The sequence below is a fragment of the Zootoca vivipara genome, chromosome 2, assembly GCF_965207765.1.
Source record: "Zootoca vivipara chromosome 2, rZooViv2.hap1.1, whole genome shotgun sequence".
Taxonomy (NCBI): Eukaryota; Metazoa; Chordata; class Lepidosauria; order Squamata; family Lacertidae; genus Zootoca; species Zootoca vivipara.
The window spans coordinates 93,960,571-93,979,176 of NC_142584.1; the positions used below are offsets into that span (position 1 = coordinate 93,960,571).

An 18,606-nucleotide genomic window follows, 5' to 3' on the forward strand; every position below is an offset into this window, starting at 1 on the left:
CAAAGTATGCAGTGGGGAAAACAACAATATTTTGCAGCTGCCTCGGGGACAATTTGTTTAACAGCAAGATTAACTGCATAGGGAAGATGGAAAGAGTGACTAAAGTTATTTACTCAGATGTCAGTGTAGGTGCAGGCCAGCAAAACCCACTGTGGGAAAAGTGGTCTGCTGCCTTTCTTGGTATCTCAGTCTATTGGATGACCATCAGATTTCCCAGCTCACTGGTTTTGTTTTTTCTGGATGGCCGGCTTGATTATTTATCAGAAGGGAAAGGGAGTAGCTCAAGCAAATAAACATGTGGCCAAACTCTTGTTTTCTTTGTGGCTTAATAAAAGATACATGGAAAATAATAAGAGCATTGTTTTTCTCCCATTTTTAATAAGGGGAAATTGTGTATCATTTTAAATAGGGGGGAGAGGAGGAAGCTTAAAGTGAGTCAACAGTTTTGTGTGTTCTGTGACTTCAACTTTCTGAAAACTCAAACAGTTCCCAGCCAAAAATTAATCTGTTGCTTTGTATATTCTATCCATGGAATGCCAACTGCATGGAACTTAGATTGGATTTATTATAATTATGCTTACTTCTCCACCTCCATGGAAAATGTCCTTTGCTTTTCCTTTTAACACATCAGCTAGGTGCTTGCCTAAATGAGAAGTACTTGCAATCTTCTGGAGGGATGAATGCTGACTTTGGAGCAAAATATTGACAGCGCAGTTATGCTATCACCCCTATCGGCTGCTAAGTGTTTGCAGTGAGCGTGTGGAGTTTGCAACCATGTTAAATCTATTACAGGTGCCCCTTTCTTTTTTAACACTGTTCTTGTGAATCTCATTGTGTACAGTGCACTATTCCTTAATGATAGCTCAGGAGAATGTTAAGTAGTTTTTTTCTGTGAAGAAAAAAACCCTGTGAACTAAATTACTTTCAAGAAAGAAAACATATAACCAAGTCCTGTTGTATATTTTAGTTGATTTCACTGAATTACAAAGAACTGACAGGCACATGAAAGGAAATTCACATTGGGTGGGCAGGTACAAATTTAATAGATGGACTTGCTTTCAAAATCTCTCCTGGTCTCTTGGAATTGCCCGTCAGTTTCAATGGATGTATTAGATCACCTTGTCTATAATATTAAGTGACTGGCTGCTGTACTTCTATTCCGTTATCTAGGTTAAAGGTCATGCTCTCTTCCGGGGATCTGGATTAGGTTCACACACACACACACACACACACACACACACACACATGGAGCAGGACAAGGAAAGGGAAAGTTCTGCTGTTTCAGTGTCTTGCATGCTGGAAGTGGGCTTGGGACAATTTAGGAAGCTCAAAAGGTGCTCTGAGCCAGTCTATTAATCCATTTATAGCTATGCACAAATACTGGTGCTTCAAGAGGTTTTAATAGCACGTGGTACTTTCCTTCCCATCCATTTACCAGCCTCTGGCAGTTTAAGATTTCACAGTGTAGACCAGTTCATACATGTAAATCAGCTTTTGTTTTTAACCATTTAGTGCTGTAAAAGCCACCTACATGAATGCGGAAATGACAGTGAGCTCTCTCCATGTACACATTCAGGTTAAATACTAGCAAAATCGTGTGTGTGTGTGTGTGTGTGTGTGTGTGTCCATCCCTAACCTTTCTTTGTATGATTGCTGCTTTATATTCCTAATATATTTGTAGTCTTTTTTTGCAATTTCTCCTATTTCTATAATACAATTTCTGAGATGAGGTGACAAGAGCTGCATAGCTATACTCAAGGTGTATATGCACCTGTATGAGTATATTATCAGCTTAGCAGTCTTTATGCCCAGTGTGTCAATATCTCACCAATAAAAATATGCATGAGGAACTTATTTCCTGCGTGGGAACATCATGACTTCTCATTTGATTTATATTCTGCCCTTCCTCCTGAAGGAGCCCAGGGTGGCAGGTTTAAAGCATTTCAAAACAAACAAAAAAGAAGTAAGTTCTTCTCAACCAGTGATCTCTAAGTTGCCAGGGACAGTGTTTTTCAGCTGTCATATGCCTGGGTAAGTAGACTTGTAGTAGGACCTGTAGACCAGAAGTATCTAAGCAAACGCTGGAGGATCTGCACTGAGATGGAAGAAAAGAAGCCTCGTAATTCTGAAAGCAGTTGTGTTGGCTTTCATGAGGAACCTTCATGTTTCAATGGGCATCACTACATATTTAGTGTAGGCTCTAGTCTGCCTACTTTCAATGTGTCACCCAACTTCTTGCCTGTCATTGTGTCACGGTACTTTTTTCTCAGTGACATATCAGGAACACATAAAGAGCACAGCCAGAGCAGACCGAAGGTCCATGGAACATCTAAAGCTATCTAGGAGCAATCACTATCTGTTGTGGTCGTATATTCCTGCTCTGAATCTAATGCTTATTACTTTCATCAGAAGATTTTGGATGGGGAAACACTGCTCTGTCCACTTTTTATAAACCTCTGTCATATCTTCCTTCCCACCTCTCCCATTAGTCCCATCCACAGCCCAGCTTCTCTCCAGAAGCTTTCTACTTCTACTGCTTTATGCCAGTTGCTCAATGGAGCTAACGTAATAGGAAAGAGTTACCCTACACTAAAGGTAAAGGGTAAAGGGACCCCTGACCATTAGGTCCAGTTGTGACCGACTCTGGGGTTGCGGCGCTCATCTTGCATTATTGGCCGAGGGAGCCGGCGTACAGCTTCCAGGTCATGTGGCCAGCATGACAAAGCCGCTTCTGGCGAACCACAGCAGCACACGGCAACTCTGTTTACCTTCCCGCCAGAGCGGTCCCTATTTATCTACAGTACTTGCACTTTGACGTGCTTTCAAACTGCTAGGTTGACATGAGCTGGGACCTAGCAATGGGAGCTCACCCCATCGCGGGGATTCGAACTGCTGACCTTCTTATTGGCAAGTCCTAGGCTCTGTGGTTTAACCCACAGCGCCACCCGCGTCCCTACACTAGTTGCACCCTATTCCCGCCACACTTCCATACTTTTATTATAGAGCACTTATTATGGAGAACATAGGAAGCTACCTTCTACTGAGTCAGACTTTTGGTCCATCTAGCTCCATGTTGTCTACTCTGACTGACAGCAGCTCTTTAGGTGTTCCAGAGGAACCTTTCTCAGCCCTACCCGGAGCCACCAGGAATAGAACCTTCTGTGTGGAAGGAAGTGTTCTACCATTGAGCTACAGTCCTTCTCTTTTTGTGTGTTTGAAGGAAATATTGATGGGAATATGTATTAGGTGAAGAGAATACCTATAATAAGGTAGGAAAGCTGAGATCCTGTGTATAGGAAGGTCATTTCTTACATTACAGATTTCAGTATAATCCCAGCACATGTGCTTGCTTTTAAATTTGCTATTTTGTCTGCTCAATACTTTATGAGCATGCCATCCTGTTTGCTGTATCAAAAGTTATTAGAAGTTACTGCATGCATCTTGAAAGGGGTTGTATAATGCTAGCTCATAACGTGTGCAGTTAATAACGTAGCTACTGTGCCTAGGCAGTAGCATGTCCACCGAAATGCATAAGGTGGTAGCAAAGACTGGAGTTCATGTTCTTTCTAACTTGGGATTAATTTCATGCTAAAGTTTGTAAAAACATTAAGATAAAGACTTAAGAGCTCTGCTGGATCAGGCTGTCTAATCCAGCATCCATACAGTGGCCAACCAGATACAGTAATACCTCGGGTTACGAACACGATTGATTCCGGATCGCAGTTCGTAACCCGAAAAGTTCGTAACCCGAACGCGACCCGAAGCGCCATTTTGCGCATGCGCAAAGCGCTATTTTCGCGATTTTCGCACGCGCAGACCGTGCGTGCCGCTTCTGCGCGCGTGCGCGGCGAAAACACTTCCGGGGTTGCACAGTTCGTAATCCGAATTGTTCGCAAACCGAGGTGGTCGTAACCCGAGGTACGACTGTACTTATGGGAGGGCCACAAGCAGGACCCAAACTGTAACACTTGTGTTTCCCAACAACTGGTTTTCAGAAAAATACATCCTGGTGGTGGAGGCAGACTATAGTAATTTTGCTTAGTGACCACTAATATCCTTACCCTCCATGCAGTTGCATAATCAATCCTCTTTCAGTGTCATCCAAGTTGGTAGCCATCACTACATCTTGTGGGAGAAAATTACTGTATGTAGTTTAACTCCGTAGTTATGTGAAGAAATTCCTTTCTGTCTGTCCTGAATCTTCCAGTGTTCAACTTAATGTCCTTTAGCTCTAGTGTTGTGAGGGATACTGCCAGTACTACAGGGGAGCAAGCTCTTATCTGACAGAAAGCCTGGTTTGTAATAGTTATTATATAGTTGTTATATTAAATTGCTTTGAAGTTGCAACCAAGCTGTACATAATTTTTATTAAACGTTCTTAGAATAAACTGCCTTTTAACACCTTAATCTTGAATTTATCTAAGCATTGGATTCAAACCTTGGTTGCTATAAATGTCTACACACACACACACACACACACACACACACACACACACACACACACCGCACTCAGTTCAAGCTAAATGTAGTTTGGGCATCTTAAGACACATTGATAAAAGACCTTCAGTGTCATAACATTTTTACAACTTGCAATGGTTTATGGTTGGCATTATGGTTGGCTTTCAACATCCACGTGGCAGGCAAAAATCCATCAGGTTAAGCATTTTCTAGTGCGGAAATACAATTATGTGAAAAGCTGCATCAGTTACATTTCTGCCAGACATCATTATATATATAAAACCAGTTTCCCACCCCTGCTTTATGCTTGCCAAAGCAAAGAGATCCAAACAGGAGTAAGAAGTCATCTGACCTATTCACAGTCTTCCCCACTATGGTATAAAGTATTATATTTCTATTTAAATCATAATACACCCCCCCCCAAAATGGCACCTATGAAACACCTGCAAATGTTGTGCCCAGTGCCCCTGCAGTGTCCTGGGCCCAGAAAATCCTACTGGCATCCCTGTAGCATACTGACTGCTGTGTCTACATACTAACAAAGATATAGGGATTGCTTAGTTCGGTGCTTCTCTCTCAAGCAGCATTTGTCAGACTGGATTAGACTACAAGTGCCAGTATTATAAGGGCTGGTATCCATTGACGTTGAATGGAGATCAGCAAGCTAATTTCACAAAGGCACTCCAAATAGTCTTGAAATGGCTTAGAGGAGGTGAGAAAGAAAGAAAGGCAAGCACTTCTCCTACTATGCTAGCCATCTTGCTTTCTTTTCAGTGATCCTCTCTTTTCTTCTCTGGCTCCAGAGGAGTGATGACTGTTGATTAGCCTTTAGAATTGCAGGGCAAGCAGGTTTGATCTCAGGTTAGGAGTGAAGGGGGAAAGGCTCAGATGAAATTAGAGGACTAGTGAGGGCTACTCTGAACCACTGAACAGACTGCATGGTTTGACAGTAAGGACTTTATTGTGTTGATTGTTACTAGTAGGACTTTCTCCCCAGCGTTTTCTATAACTCGAAATTCAATATGAGGGAAAGGTTAATGTGTTTTTTCTCTCTCTGTTCCACTAAGTTGCTGCCAACTTCAATTGTTCTTTCTGCCTGCTTTCGAAGGGTTCCCTGGGGCTTAATTTGATCCTATGTTCACTGACTCTTGATCCTAGCTAGATCTTATGAATTAATAACTGAATGTGGCCTTGGAGCATGTGCAAAGTACCTTTCTGTTGCCAAAATGTTGAGCTTTTTTTAAGGGGAGCCACAGTTGTTCAGCTTCTCTGGGGGAAGCCAGTGATCTACTAGTGATCTACTGATAGATCACGATCTACCTGTTGGACATGCCTGATCTAGGAGACTCAAAGCTTCCCTTTCAGACATATGGAGAAGAGCATGAGTACCAAGGATAGTGTTCTATACCTCCCAAATGTGAACCAGAAATATCTATCTGTCTTCAGTTTAGCATTCCAACAAGTAAATGTACCAACTATATATTATTAGACTTCCATCCATTGAAGTCCTACCGCTGAATCACTTACATTTCCAGGTATCAGAACTGAAATGTTGCTTGTATGTCAGCTGAATGTTCTTCCCATTTTGGAACACTTCCATATTTAGATTTCCAAGGGGTCCCTCCAGATGGGGCTCAAGGGTAGAAATGGATGCATAGTATTCTGGGCCTCTGCTAAGTACCATCAGCTGCAACTGTGAGTTGCTTTATAAGATTCCCCTACCTTGTCACCATATCTTTCTAGCTTTCTGAGGGTTCATGCTTCCTGACTTGTAGAACTAAAGATGTCCTTCAATTAATTCAAGAATGCAGTGTAATCTGTGTTTGCTAAACATTTCGGTGAACATATGCAGAAGGAAGTGTGGATGCCTCACTCTTCTCCTTCCGTGTAGGCATCTTGCACAGGGACTATTTCTTTCTTGTTTTACATTAATGAAGTCTTCACTGTTCCCACTGTTAACACCTACGCATGTACTGAACGTCTCCAAGGAGACAAGGAAACCCTTGAGTCCAGCAATGGTGAATCCTCCAATGAGGCAGCAAGCAAGAGGCAACTCCTTGAGGCATCTAAGCTTCCAGCTGTCCTCCTGCAGACATTAATTTCCTCCTGGCTCCTACAGGCAGGCTTTCTTCTTCTTTACATCTGAAATGTTGGTGAGTGCTTCAGGCTTCTGAGAGTGAGCTGGGTGGGGAAACACTAGATGCATCCATCTCTTTGTGATCTTTTCCCCCAGCCTCCTGTTTATGTCACCTGGCTTCCTCTTCAACAATTCCAAACGTATTTCCAATTCTAGCACTGTCACCACCAACTCTCTCTCTCTCTCTCTCTCTCTCTCTCTCTCTCTCTCTCTCTCTCTCTATATATATATATATATATATATGCCAGTCATTACTGATCTTTCATAAATCCAGCCATTGCTGCTGTTTATGTGCCTTGCTAACTTCCCATTAGGTATTAGGAAACAGGCCCTTAATTGCCGTGTATTCTGGATGCTGCTTCCTGCTGAGCCACACTGCCAGGTGTGGTCAACCTGTGTGAAGGGTGTGTTTTCATCACTGTGTGGACTCGCAGGGGATTTGCATCTTCTCTATCAGTTTCTGAAAGGGCTGCTTCGTTTTGGCAGGAAGCAATTATTTTTCACAGACTGCACAACTAACTTTTATGGCATGGATAGTTGCAAAATGTGGAGATGAGCAAATGCTTAGATATTTCAAAATGAGAAGACTATCAATGTATATTAGCCAGAAAACCTTCAAAAAGACATTAAGAGATGTCATACCTCTGATATTTAAATGCTAAGGACAGATATCAGGATATGGCTGTCTCCATCTCGAACCATGTCTATGTATTTCCCAGGTATGTTTTTCTAAACATTGCTGGAAGCAGAGTGATACACTCACCAAATCCACTTTTGGTTTGAACTAGGAAGGACCCTACTTGTCTTCTTAGCATCTAATGTTACTACAGCAGCCTTATCTCTGAAAAGGCAGGACCAGCTTTCAGCACTCTGCTAAAATATGTAATGCATAAGAGGTAATACAAAATAAGACCAATCGCTCTATAAATATCATGGGCATAAGCCATGGAGAAAAGCTGAGAATTTATTATCCACCTTCATTGTAAAGCATTGAAGAGGGTTTGATCTTTCAGGGCATGGAAGATCCTGTGCTCAGATAACCGTAGGATTTCCTTGTTCAGAATGTTTATCTTACCTCATAATGAGGAGAGGGAAGAATGGGAGAATGTGAGTCAGTCTGCTCTTGATGCCTCCTTCAGTAGAATCCCAGGAGGAAAAGTACCAGTAATGTACAAAGAAGGAAATAACACAACCCCTCTTCTGCATTATGTGTTTTCTCTAGGGAACAGTAGAAAACAAACAAACCCTATTTCACAATCTGTTTGTTTCTCTAGGGTGTGACTGGCTAATCTGTGGCCCTCTAGATGTTGTTGGACTTCAATTCCCATAATCCCTTTCCATAGTGGTTGGGGCTAATCGAGGTTGGAGTCGAACAACAACAACAACAAACAACAACAACAACAACAACAGGGCTGGCTTACCAGCAGTGGTAAGCCAACCCTGCACTAGGGGAATGTGTACTTATTTCCTTTGAGAAAGCTTTGAGAGGAGGCTGAGACCACTACCAACTCAATAGAATGTAAAATAGCCAGGGCTGTTCTAAATAACTACCATTGTCATATTTCTACACCTGCTACAGAAACAGTGATTTCTTACATCAGATTGCAATATACCAGGCATGTCCAAAGTCTGTTTCAGGGGCCCGCCGGTCAGTTTAATCTGGCCCCTGTGGCAGTTTATTTCCTGGGGTAAAATCCAAAAACAAACAAAACACTCAACAACTTCAATCCTAAAAAAAAGGTTACTTTGGTCGGCTCTCACGGCCCTTCACTTCATCAAATCTGGCCCTCTTTGAAAAAAGTTTGGACACCTACACACAGTCTGATAAAATTGACACACTTTAATGTGAAAGTTGCAGTCCACCTCCCCCCCCCCCCAGGGTAGGGTCAGAGTGTTGAATTACAAATATGTTATTGAAAACAGTTTATTGGCACAAGCCATCAACTAGAGTCAGTTCATTTTTGTGCTGAATGAGGCACTACCAGTACCATATGAACATTTGGGCTTTGGTTTTCTAGGGTTTGTTAGTGTGAATATTGTTGTGTCACTGCTGTAGTCCAATGACAATCAAATTCTGGTGGTTTCTTTGGTGAGTATGCCATGTATGCATAAGATAAACCCATAATTTATGCTTGGTGAAACTTATTTCTGTCATTATTTTCCTTCAGGCTCTTCAGGTAGCAAGGCAGCTTTTGTTACAGCAACAGCAACAGCAACAGCAGCAGCAGCAGCAGCAGCAACAACAACAACAACAACAAATTAGTGGGCTGAAGTCTCCCAAGAGGAATGAGAAACAGCCATCGCTTCAGGTAAGACATTATAACAACAACAACAATGTACTTATTCCTTGATGTGTTTTAATAGGATCAATTGACATGGAAACTTGTAGTAGCAGATTTTTTAAAAATATTCTGTTCATGTCACCATTGGCTCAGTCATGCTTAATGGCGTGGTAGTCATGGTGTAAATGTATCAACAGTGAGTGCTCTTGAGAATTTATTTTACCAGTTAAATAAACTATTAAACAAAGGTCTTGAAAGGATATGTGGGGAAGGGCTGTAGATCAGTGGCAGGAAGTCCCAGGTTCAGTTCTCAACTTCCTATGTTGGAGGTCCCCACTGAAGAAGAGTGGTTTCTGGAATGAGAAGTATCCACCAATCTACCTTGGATCTTTGATATTCTAAAACAATGAAAAAAGATTTCTAGAAGAATTAATAATCCTTTGAAATAAGGTCCATGTGCTAACTCTAATTCAAAGTTAGTGAAGCAAATCTTGTTTTGTTGATAAGTTTTGGTGAAAAGAGCTTTCTGTTTGGAAGTTTCCCGTTCGTTTACCGTATTAAGAAGCATGTATGTGCTATTAAAGCCTCAATATATGCTGAGTAATATTTGCAAGGAAATCGGTCCATTCTTTTTCTCTGTGTTGCTGCATATCAAGTAGTTTTTCATCATGTTGTATCAAGAAAATAGAGGTGTGTCAACTACTGATTTGGCATACAGTTTGGAGGAATGGTAATTAAATCGTAAAAATATTAGGGATTTGCCAAGGTCAGCTTAGTTTCTTCTCATACCAGTGAAGGTTTATTGTTTATATTGACATTTGCCACTTGTGTTTCTTAGGGAACCACATCCAGTTCAGATACAAATTCCAGTAGTTTCGTTTAACTATATCCAGGACTTCGTCCATTTCAGGAAGTATCTGTAGATAATCTCGGTGATATTTTTTTCTAAGGGAAAAAATTGAATCCTTGGCTTCATTCCTGAAATATATGAATGGGAGGAAGGTCACAGAAGGAAGTTTACCTTTCCCTTCTCTCCCCGGTAGCTATCTGTGCCCCCGAAGAGTCAGGGAGACATCCGGAACACCGTAGCATATGAAGCACAGGGAACTGCTGCAGAGAATATTCCAAAATCAGGTCCAGATTTGCCTGTGTGGGGCGATCCAGCCTCCCCATCCATCCCAGTGCACATTATTTAGGATCCCATCCCACACTGATCATCTGGATAGGCTTGTGGGGAGTAGGACAGGCAGCTGCAGGAGGAATGGGGGAACAGTAAACATTCTTTCTGCCTGATTATTTTAAGATCCAGACCATGGTTCAGAACCCCCCCCCAAAGTAAGGTATCTTGTATAATTACTTGTAATCATGTTTTCCTCCAAAGTTATTTTTAAGAAACAGTACCTAATATGTATGTTGTTAACCTGGTTTTATGCATGGAGACACTAAGCTTGGCATATTAAGCTTGTTGGCTCATGATTACAAGACAGCTGGGATGTAGAGGCATGGTCAGAACTCTGAGGTCACGCGGTTACGTTCAACTCCATGGCTGAACCCCAACTCTCTGTTTATCGTTAATTGATATTCTTTCAGGAGGAGTGGTGCGTTCTGTCTCTGAGCAAATGCATATTTAAAAGCATTGTTGTGAAAGAACAGAACGCTGAATTCATGCTGTTTTGTTAGAACTTCAAAAATATTTTGAAGTTATTTTGGTCAATCTATTGCTGATCCATTTGCCTTTTAATAGACTCTTCTACTGGGGACATTTTTAATGAGATATTGTGCTAGCGAGGCCCAGTGTCAGGTACTAGAAGAAGTGCTTTGTTGTGCAGATGTCTTAAGAATTGCTCCAGAGGATGAAATATGACTGTGTTGACCTTTCAGCTGTGAGCTTATTTGTCAGGATTCAAATAAGTTGAAAGGATCAAACCAAACAGTTTTCGTAGTCAGACTGGGAATTGTGTTTCAGAGGTCAACAGTGAGGGCCACGTTGCAGATTCCATAACATAGCCAATTGTTGGTACATATTAAAGTACTGGAGCTGCTTCTGCAGTCAGAGACACAATTAAAATTCTAATTTATTAATGTATACAGAGAGCTGGTCCAACCTGTCACTCACTGATTCAAATGACTGCCCATTCTTTTTCCACCCTTGCTCTTTGAGCTTTTGCATCCTTAAACCTACTCTTGAATATAACAGACACTGTGATCCCAATGGCACCATAAAGATATGTATTTTGAAAGTGTCTGAGCATGGAAGAGAAATTGTTAAGGAAACATTTACAAATATACATGGACCCTTTCTCATGCTACTTGACAATATGAAATATTGAATATCCTGGTGTTTTGTATCATCTCTATCAACAGTCAAATGTCTAAATTTGTCATGATTTCATTTATTCTTGGGCTAAATTCTTCTGGCACTTAACAAATGAACTAAGTTCTTTGTCCTTTTTTCATCAGTGTTAACTAGATTTTTAAAACAATGCTTAATAAATTTCACAGGCAGTATTTTTCAAAAATTAATATGGACATATGTTTTTCTATGTTAGGTACCTATTGCTGGGTGCTTTAATATTTGCTTTAAGATTTATATTAGGGACTTAACTAAAATTTACATATGAAAGCCTGTGTTCCCTAGCTTTGGTGCATTAAAAAAAACCATGAAAATAAGAAATACATGGACAAACACAAAAGATTTATCTCATAGAATTGTAGAGTTGGAGGGAACACCCCTCCCTGATCATCTAGTCCAGTGTTTCCCAACCTTGTGCCTCCAGCTGTTTTCGGACTACAATTCCCACCATTCCTGACCACTGGTCTTGCTAGCTAGGGATGATGGGAGTTGTAGTCCAAAAACAGCTGGAGGCACAAGGTTGGGAAACACTGATCTAGTCCAACCACTTTTGCTTCTGTTTGCTTGAAACCTGAGAGTGGGGTAGAATGTTAATTTAGAACGTTTTGCTGTGCAATTTGGTTGGGCCGGCTTCCCCCTGAACTTGTGAACTGATAATCAATGAAATGGGCCAGTTTGATAGACTCGCTGAATGTTGTATATACACATGCAAGGATATTGTTAAGTGAAGATTCAGTCTCACACTGTTTAATTTGTGGTTGAGAGGTGAAAACTAAGGGAGAAAAATCTGATAATTTCTTCCATTCCTAGCAACTCACCACTGAAGAAGTCAGCACTTTGCAATTCATACAATAGTGCTGGTCTATCTGTGACCATTGACTTTGACACAAGGATATAATCCAGTTGACTATCGGCCTGTAGAATTTCTTTTGTTACCTCTTGACCTTAACAGCTATTGTTGGAGACATGTTCTAGCACATTTCATATGTTTTGTATATAAGCATTTTGTCTGAGATGTGGTATTCTGCTAGGTTTTTAGAAAAAATAAACTTCCCAATACAAATACTGTGACTCACATTTTTAAAGCATAGATAGTATACAACTCTGTCTTTTATTTGGCAAAGATCTCTGCCTATAAAGCCTAATAATACAAACAAAAGAAATTCAGAAAGTTTAAATGATCTGATTTTAATAGCCAGAAATTAGAAGACCATAAAAATATCAAAACCACAAAAACAAAATGGGTAGAGAATCGAGATTAAAGCTCTCTGTGAAAATATTTGCCACTGGTGTACTTCTATTTCATAATGTAAAATAAAATAAAATAACTATTTTGCTGGTCTGAGTTAGCCCTGGAGATTTATATCTTCGCCTGGCCAGGATGTGTATGCCTAGGAATAGATCTTTCCTTGATTACAATATGTACTTTTAACCATTGACTTTTGAGACTACCTTCCCCTCCCTGATCTTTGGGTGTTTTAATTGTTGGCATGAATTTATAAATTGGAAGAAAATCAAGAGACACACTTTTGCTTTAAGAAAATAAAACAGTATGTGTATTTTGGCAGCATTAAAATTTGTCTTAAAATGTTATATTGTGTGCTCAAAAGAAAGTTGGACATTGGAGCCAAAAATACTTTCAAAAGGTCTAAAGCAGCATCTCGGGGTATCTTGCTTTGTACAGTTTGGTAAAATTAACATGCTATTTGTTATTCAGTGTTAAATGAATTGAGAGAGTAGTAACAGAAAAGCAGTGACATAAACATAAAACGTGCAGTGTGGTCCAAGCACAAGATCCACTGAGATGACCGAGTTTAGAAAAGGCGTGTCTTCGGCTGTCTGCCCAACTTGGCTCAGCTGGCAGAACTTAAATAGGTGCAAGTCCAAAAGATGGGTGTGTGGTGGGATAGGGGTAGGACACCAATTCCAAACCTCTTTCAGATCACTTATGAGTTCTGCTGGCATTCCAGCTTTTTAGTTGTAAGAAAAGCTGCACACTATGCATTAAACCTAGTACACTATGTTGTTTGACCCTTAGAGAAGTGCTAGGAAAGACTTCAGTCTGAAATCCTGGAGAGCAGTCAGCACAGATACTCCAGAGCTAGTTTATTTGCATGCAAAGCAGCTTTCTATGTTTCTAGGAGCAGCAGTAAGATTCTTTTTTCAGTCCTCATTGTTCTAGCATGGTAATTGGAAACTTTTTGCTGTTAGTAGATAATTAACTAATTAAAGGCTTCTGTGATCTCCAAGAGATCCACACACAAGAGAGGTTGCTACTGTGTCTCTGTGTGAGTCATGTTCCGAGCATATTTCTTAACAAATAGCTTGGGGTGTGTGTGTGTGACATTTTGCCACCTAATCGCATTGGACCAGATCACATTAGAAGCAACAGTTCATCAGCACTATTCACCCTTAGAGGAGGTTGCCTGTTGATTTCCTGCATGAGTCACTGTTCTGGGCTTGTTTCCAATGCTGAAAGGTTTGCCCAGATCAGTGACTCACAGAGATACATGACTCACAGAGATGTACTCACATCTGAGTGTGGGTATTACTTCGTCTTGCATACTATATGGCTGTCAGGCCCTGGGGTCCAGCATAAAACTGGTCTAAGATCACTATATTTTTGGCAAGCTACCAAAAACAACAACAACCCAAAACACCCTGCTTTTTTCCAAACTAAGAGGTCCAGATCCCTTCAGATCTGATCAAGTTATTGTTGCAATAATTTGCTGTGCAGTTTAAAAAAATAAATAAATTGGTTGCCTGCCGACTTCCTGTGACACCCCCACTCCGCTTTTAACAGGTGTTTTTCATGCAGGTAAAATGTTTATTTTATCATCATTCCAAAGTGACTTATTTCCTGGCAGATTGTGTTTATAGAGGTTGCAAGGCTACACAATGTGCCGGAACATATCTGTGGATTCGTTATAAACATTATGGAGGAAGAAAACAAATGAAACATACTTGACTGGTCAGAAATGTGTAAATTGCTGACAAAATGACACATGTAATTAAGAGTGCTCCTGCCATTTTACCTTGTGGTTTACACCTACGGTGTTGAAAAAGAGAGTGACTCCCACCTCGCTAATTACCATTATCACTGAAATGGTAGGGTTTGAGTCATTAGTTCCATGTGCATTTAATTAGAGGAAGGCTGAAATTGGATTTAACTTATTACTTTTTCATGGATCACTTTCTTGTCATCACTTCAAATTGGATTGCAGCCCCAGGTAACTAATTATGAGAGCCACAGGATCAAGAGTGAAAAAAGGTAATTAGGAATAACACAGTCGGACCCTTGCTGATAGTCCACTTGTGCTTTGGAGAGAGAAAAAGAGAGAGCTGTATTTTGTAGTATTATAGATTACGGAGTTAAAGGTATGCAGTATTACTAGGAATCATGGGAGCTTGACACCACCTATAGTGGTTTATATGATGTACAGCTGGGCTGAAGATGTTGTATCGACATGGTTCCACAATCAGCTCCTTAATACTGAGATTAAACTTGTAAAAGCAACAGATTGGTTGTAGGCATGAGGCATTTCAACAATTGTGTAGTCTGGGGTCTTTACATGTATGATTACATCAGAGCTGTCAAGACTCAAGATTGTAGCTTGCCATGGTGAAGACAGTTTAATACATCAAAACAAAACAAAAAAAATTCCTTCCAGTAGCACCTTAGAGACCAACTAAGTTTGTCATTGGTATGAGCTTTCGTGTGCATGCACACTTCTTCAGATACACTGAAGCAGAAGTCACCAGCCCTTATATATAGTGAGAGGGTGGGGAGGGGTATTACTCAGAAGGGTAGTGGGAATGGGTGGTTGGTTGATAGGTGTGGTAAACCTGTTGACGACTGTTAACGACTGCAATTGGTCTTGCTGCAATTGGTCTTGCTGCAATTGGTTTCAGTGTATCTGAAGAAGTGTGCATGCACACGAAAGCTCATACCAATGACAAACTTAGTTGGTCTCTAAGGTGCTACTGGAAGGATTTTTTCCCCCTCCTACGTCAGACCAACACGGCTACCTACCTGTAATTAATACATCGAGTTACATTTGATAATGTATTACTGAAGGTACTGATGGTTCGGAAGCACCAGTCATACCTGATGTGGAGATGGTGTTCAATGTGCAGAGATCAGGGCACTGCTGATGCAGCGTATGAATGCTGGCAAACAAAATTGCTACATTCTGCAGATTTTATTTGCATTGACTGATGATAATTTTGGGACTAAGGGTGATCCTTACCATTGGCATGGTCCCGTACAAGGAGTTAGGGGTATTTAAGAAAAACACCTGCTTTGGAGATACTTCTCAAGATTCCTGCATTTGAACTTGCTCGGAAGTGATTAGCTTCACATGTATTTTTCTTGTGCTGGTAGGTGGAGTTGTATATTCTGTGAATTTAAAAATATCCACTGTGAAAAAATAATTTTGAAATTCCCAACTAGTTTGCTTGCTTTGTGCAATTCCAAGAACAAGAAATCCAGCATTATGAATTTTTTGATAATGACTTTTAGTGGCAAAGAGTGAGATGAGAAATTGTGGAATAAGGGAACAGGAGAGTTCGGAGCTGGGTAATTGGTTGGCATCTACCTGTCTCCGGAGACAATGGAGGGGTGCGTCTTTGGGGGTGAAGTCAGACTGTTAGAAGATTACAGTGCCTGCTGTGGATGTAGAGACCAGTATGTTTGGGGTTTTTTTTTGCAACTGGGGCAATTAAAGGCATCCAGTTGTGTTGCTGCAGATACGCTGTGGTGTTTCTTCTCTCTGTGCTCCTCCCAGCCTTCATTCCTCCTCTGGTCACTGCTATGGATACACAACCTGACTCTCTGTCTCCAGGTACTGCAGTCCTCTCCAAGGGATTCCCACATGACAGGGTTGATGTTGCCAGCCTTCATGTCATGTGTGCAGACATTGTTCTAACACAGAGTTGGTCTGCCAACAGCCCTGCTGCCTGAAGTCATAGTGGGGGATCCAGGTTTGATTTTAGTTCCATTTTGAGCGTACACTCAAGTTTCCCACACATTGAACATGGAATGGCCCTGAGGGTCATGTTTAGATTACTGTAATGTTCTTTATGCGGGGTTAGCTTTGAAGATATTTTGGAAACTGCTACTAGTGCAGCATGCGTCCATGCAAATTCTGGCCAGTGCATCTGTATAGAATTGGATAGCACCGATTCTGAAGGATCAGCCCTGGTTGCTTCTCTGTTACTGGGCTTCAAGTTATTGACGTTAATGTATAAATCCCTTAAAAACTTGGGACCAAGAAACTTGATTGATGGCGTGCCACTCTCTATATCAGCCAGCCTGGGCTCTGAGATCAGCATGGAAATACTTTAACTCTAACTGTCCTGCCAGGGCCTTCTCAGTAGCAGCACCCAAACATTAAACTCTCCCCTAGGAGGTTCGGATGGCCCCTTCATTCCAGCATCAAGTAAAGACATAGCTTTTTTACCCAGGTCTTTGGAGGCAGTTAATTGTATTTACATGTTGGTGCAATAGTAGTTTTTTTAGTTGATTGTTTAGGATTAATACACACACACACTCTAAACAGCTCTGGGATCTTGATTAGTGCAAAAATACAACCACCGTGCCCCTTTTTATAGAGCTCATTAGAGCTTTACAACCATTTGATTTCAGCTAAATCATGTCAAGACAAAGTAGTCAAATATATGGTGATGTCATGCATTGAATTGAATCTTCAAGTCAGTGTGCTTTCGAGAAACCATTGTTAGCATTAACTGTTGGTTAAAAAACCAGGACTCGCTGTGGTTAAGCAAAAACAAAAGGGAAAACTTGTAAACTTATTGTGGTTGCATGGAGGGGAAGTAGGTGAACTGAAAGCCAGTAGTTTGCTGCATCTTCTTCTTGTCATGCTAAACTATACTTTGGTATGCTGTCCAAACGTAGCCAATAAGTAAAATCTTTGAGAGTCCAAAGGATCATCTGTAGCAATGGTAAACTTCAACTACAGATTAGATAGATAGATAGATAGATAGATAGATGCGTGCACACATGCACACACACACACACACACACACACACACACACACACACACACATTCTTACTTGATTTATTGTTGAATTAATCTAAACATAAAACCACCTCTCACTTGTTTTAAGAAAAGAACGAGAGGCTGCTAAAAATACATCTTAAGTTGATTTAGAATTTTATTCATGGTGTTCATCTGTGGTTGAAAAGGGAAGCAACCTGAGGTCAAGTGATGTAGTGTTTCTATTTTCCACATGAATCTCACTGTGTGTGATAAAAGCACACTCAGTTTATCTGGTAAGTCTAGAGGAATTTCTGACATAGTGCAGAGGTCGCTTTTCTGTCAATTTGAGTAGGCAGCATTTTTCTACTACTGGTTCCCACCTCCCATTTCCAGTATCTGCTACAAACCATGGCACTGTTTTGACACATGCATCCCAGAGTGCTGCAATCTGCATCATATTACTGCACAGCACTGGAGCTTGTCCAGTGGGCAGAAAATTTCCTGAAGCCAAGAATAACAGCAGTTGGTGCAGGTGTCTTAAGAGCAGAAGCAACAATAAGGGGCAGTCCAGTCCACTTGGCAAGATGCCCAGGCAGGAATGCCAGCTGAGACTGTAAAGGGGCAAGATTGAAGAACCCTGGGACCCATGGGGATATATTTGCAAAGTTCAATCCTTGAAGAAAATTGCCTTCTGTGATCATAAGACATCTTTGCTTTTTCCTGCCGATACTGTTTGCCAAAAGGTTTAGAAGCATTTATCAAATAACAGTGGATGAACTAAAATAGGATAAAATCTCTCTCACAGCTTTTTTTTTTACAAATTCATACTGATACTGTGAAGTTTATTGCCACTTTTTAAGCAGGACAGTGTGCTTTGCAACGGTGTGTGTAGTGTGTAGACTGCTTTACTAACAGCCAGTCCCCAATAGTGGTTGACAAAATTTACAAAAATATTCCAGCATATATCCGCAGTAATGTTTGTGCATGGAGCATTTGCACACTGGCCTTCCACCAGTGTACAACCACACTGTACAGTATACACTGGGGTCTCTGAAAGACTGGAGATAAGATGCAATATCTGTAGAATATGCTAGAACACTGATGCTCCCAGGTTCTGCATTCGCACAGGGCCAGTACTGGTTTGGGTTACCGCTATGTCACACTGTAATGTAGCCCTTCCTTTCTCTTCTTGATGCAGAGCAACCATATTCAGCTGGCAAGTGGGTTATAGCAGCCATCTATGTAATGAGAACTGTCTAGAAGCTGCTCTGATGTTTTTGTTTTTTTTCCTGTCCCCACTTCCCAAGAATAGACCTAAAGTCAGACTGGAGTTTTTAACCCCACCAGGCTATGAGATCAGAGATGGGAGTCCC

The 18,606-nt window shown here is 40.9% G+C and overlaps 1 protein-coding gene across 40 annotated transcripts in view; it reads left to right on the plus strand.

Moving 5' to 3' along the window:
* The window catches only part of FOXP1 (forkhead box P1), a 544,444-nt gene that overhangs the window by 365,061 nt on the left and 160,777 nt on the right, over nucleotides 1-18,606 (plus strand). For all 40 annotated transcript variants that reach the window (XM_060271340.2, XM_088662398.1, XM_088662407.1 and 37 more), the window contains one exon: nucleotides 8,764-8,904. In XM_060271340.2, the coding sequence (XP_060127323.1) occupies nucleotides 8,764-8,904 (141 nt within the window). The remainder of the gene's footprint in view (nucleotides 1-8,763; nucleotides 8,905-18,606) is intronic.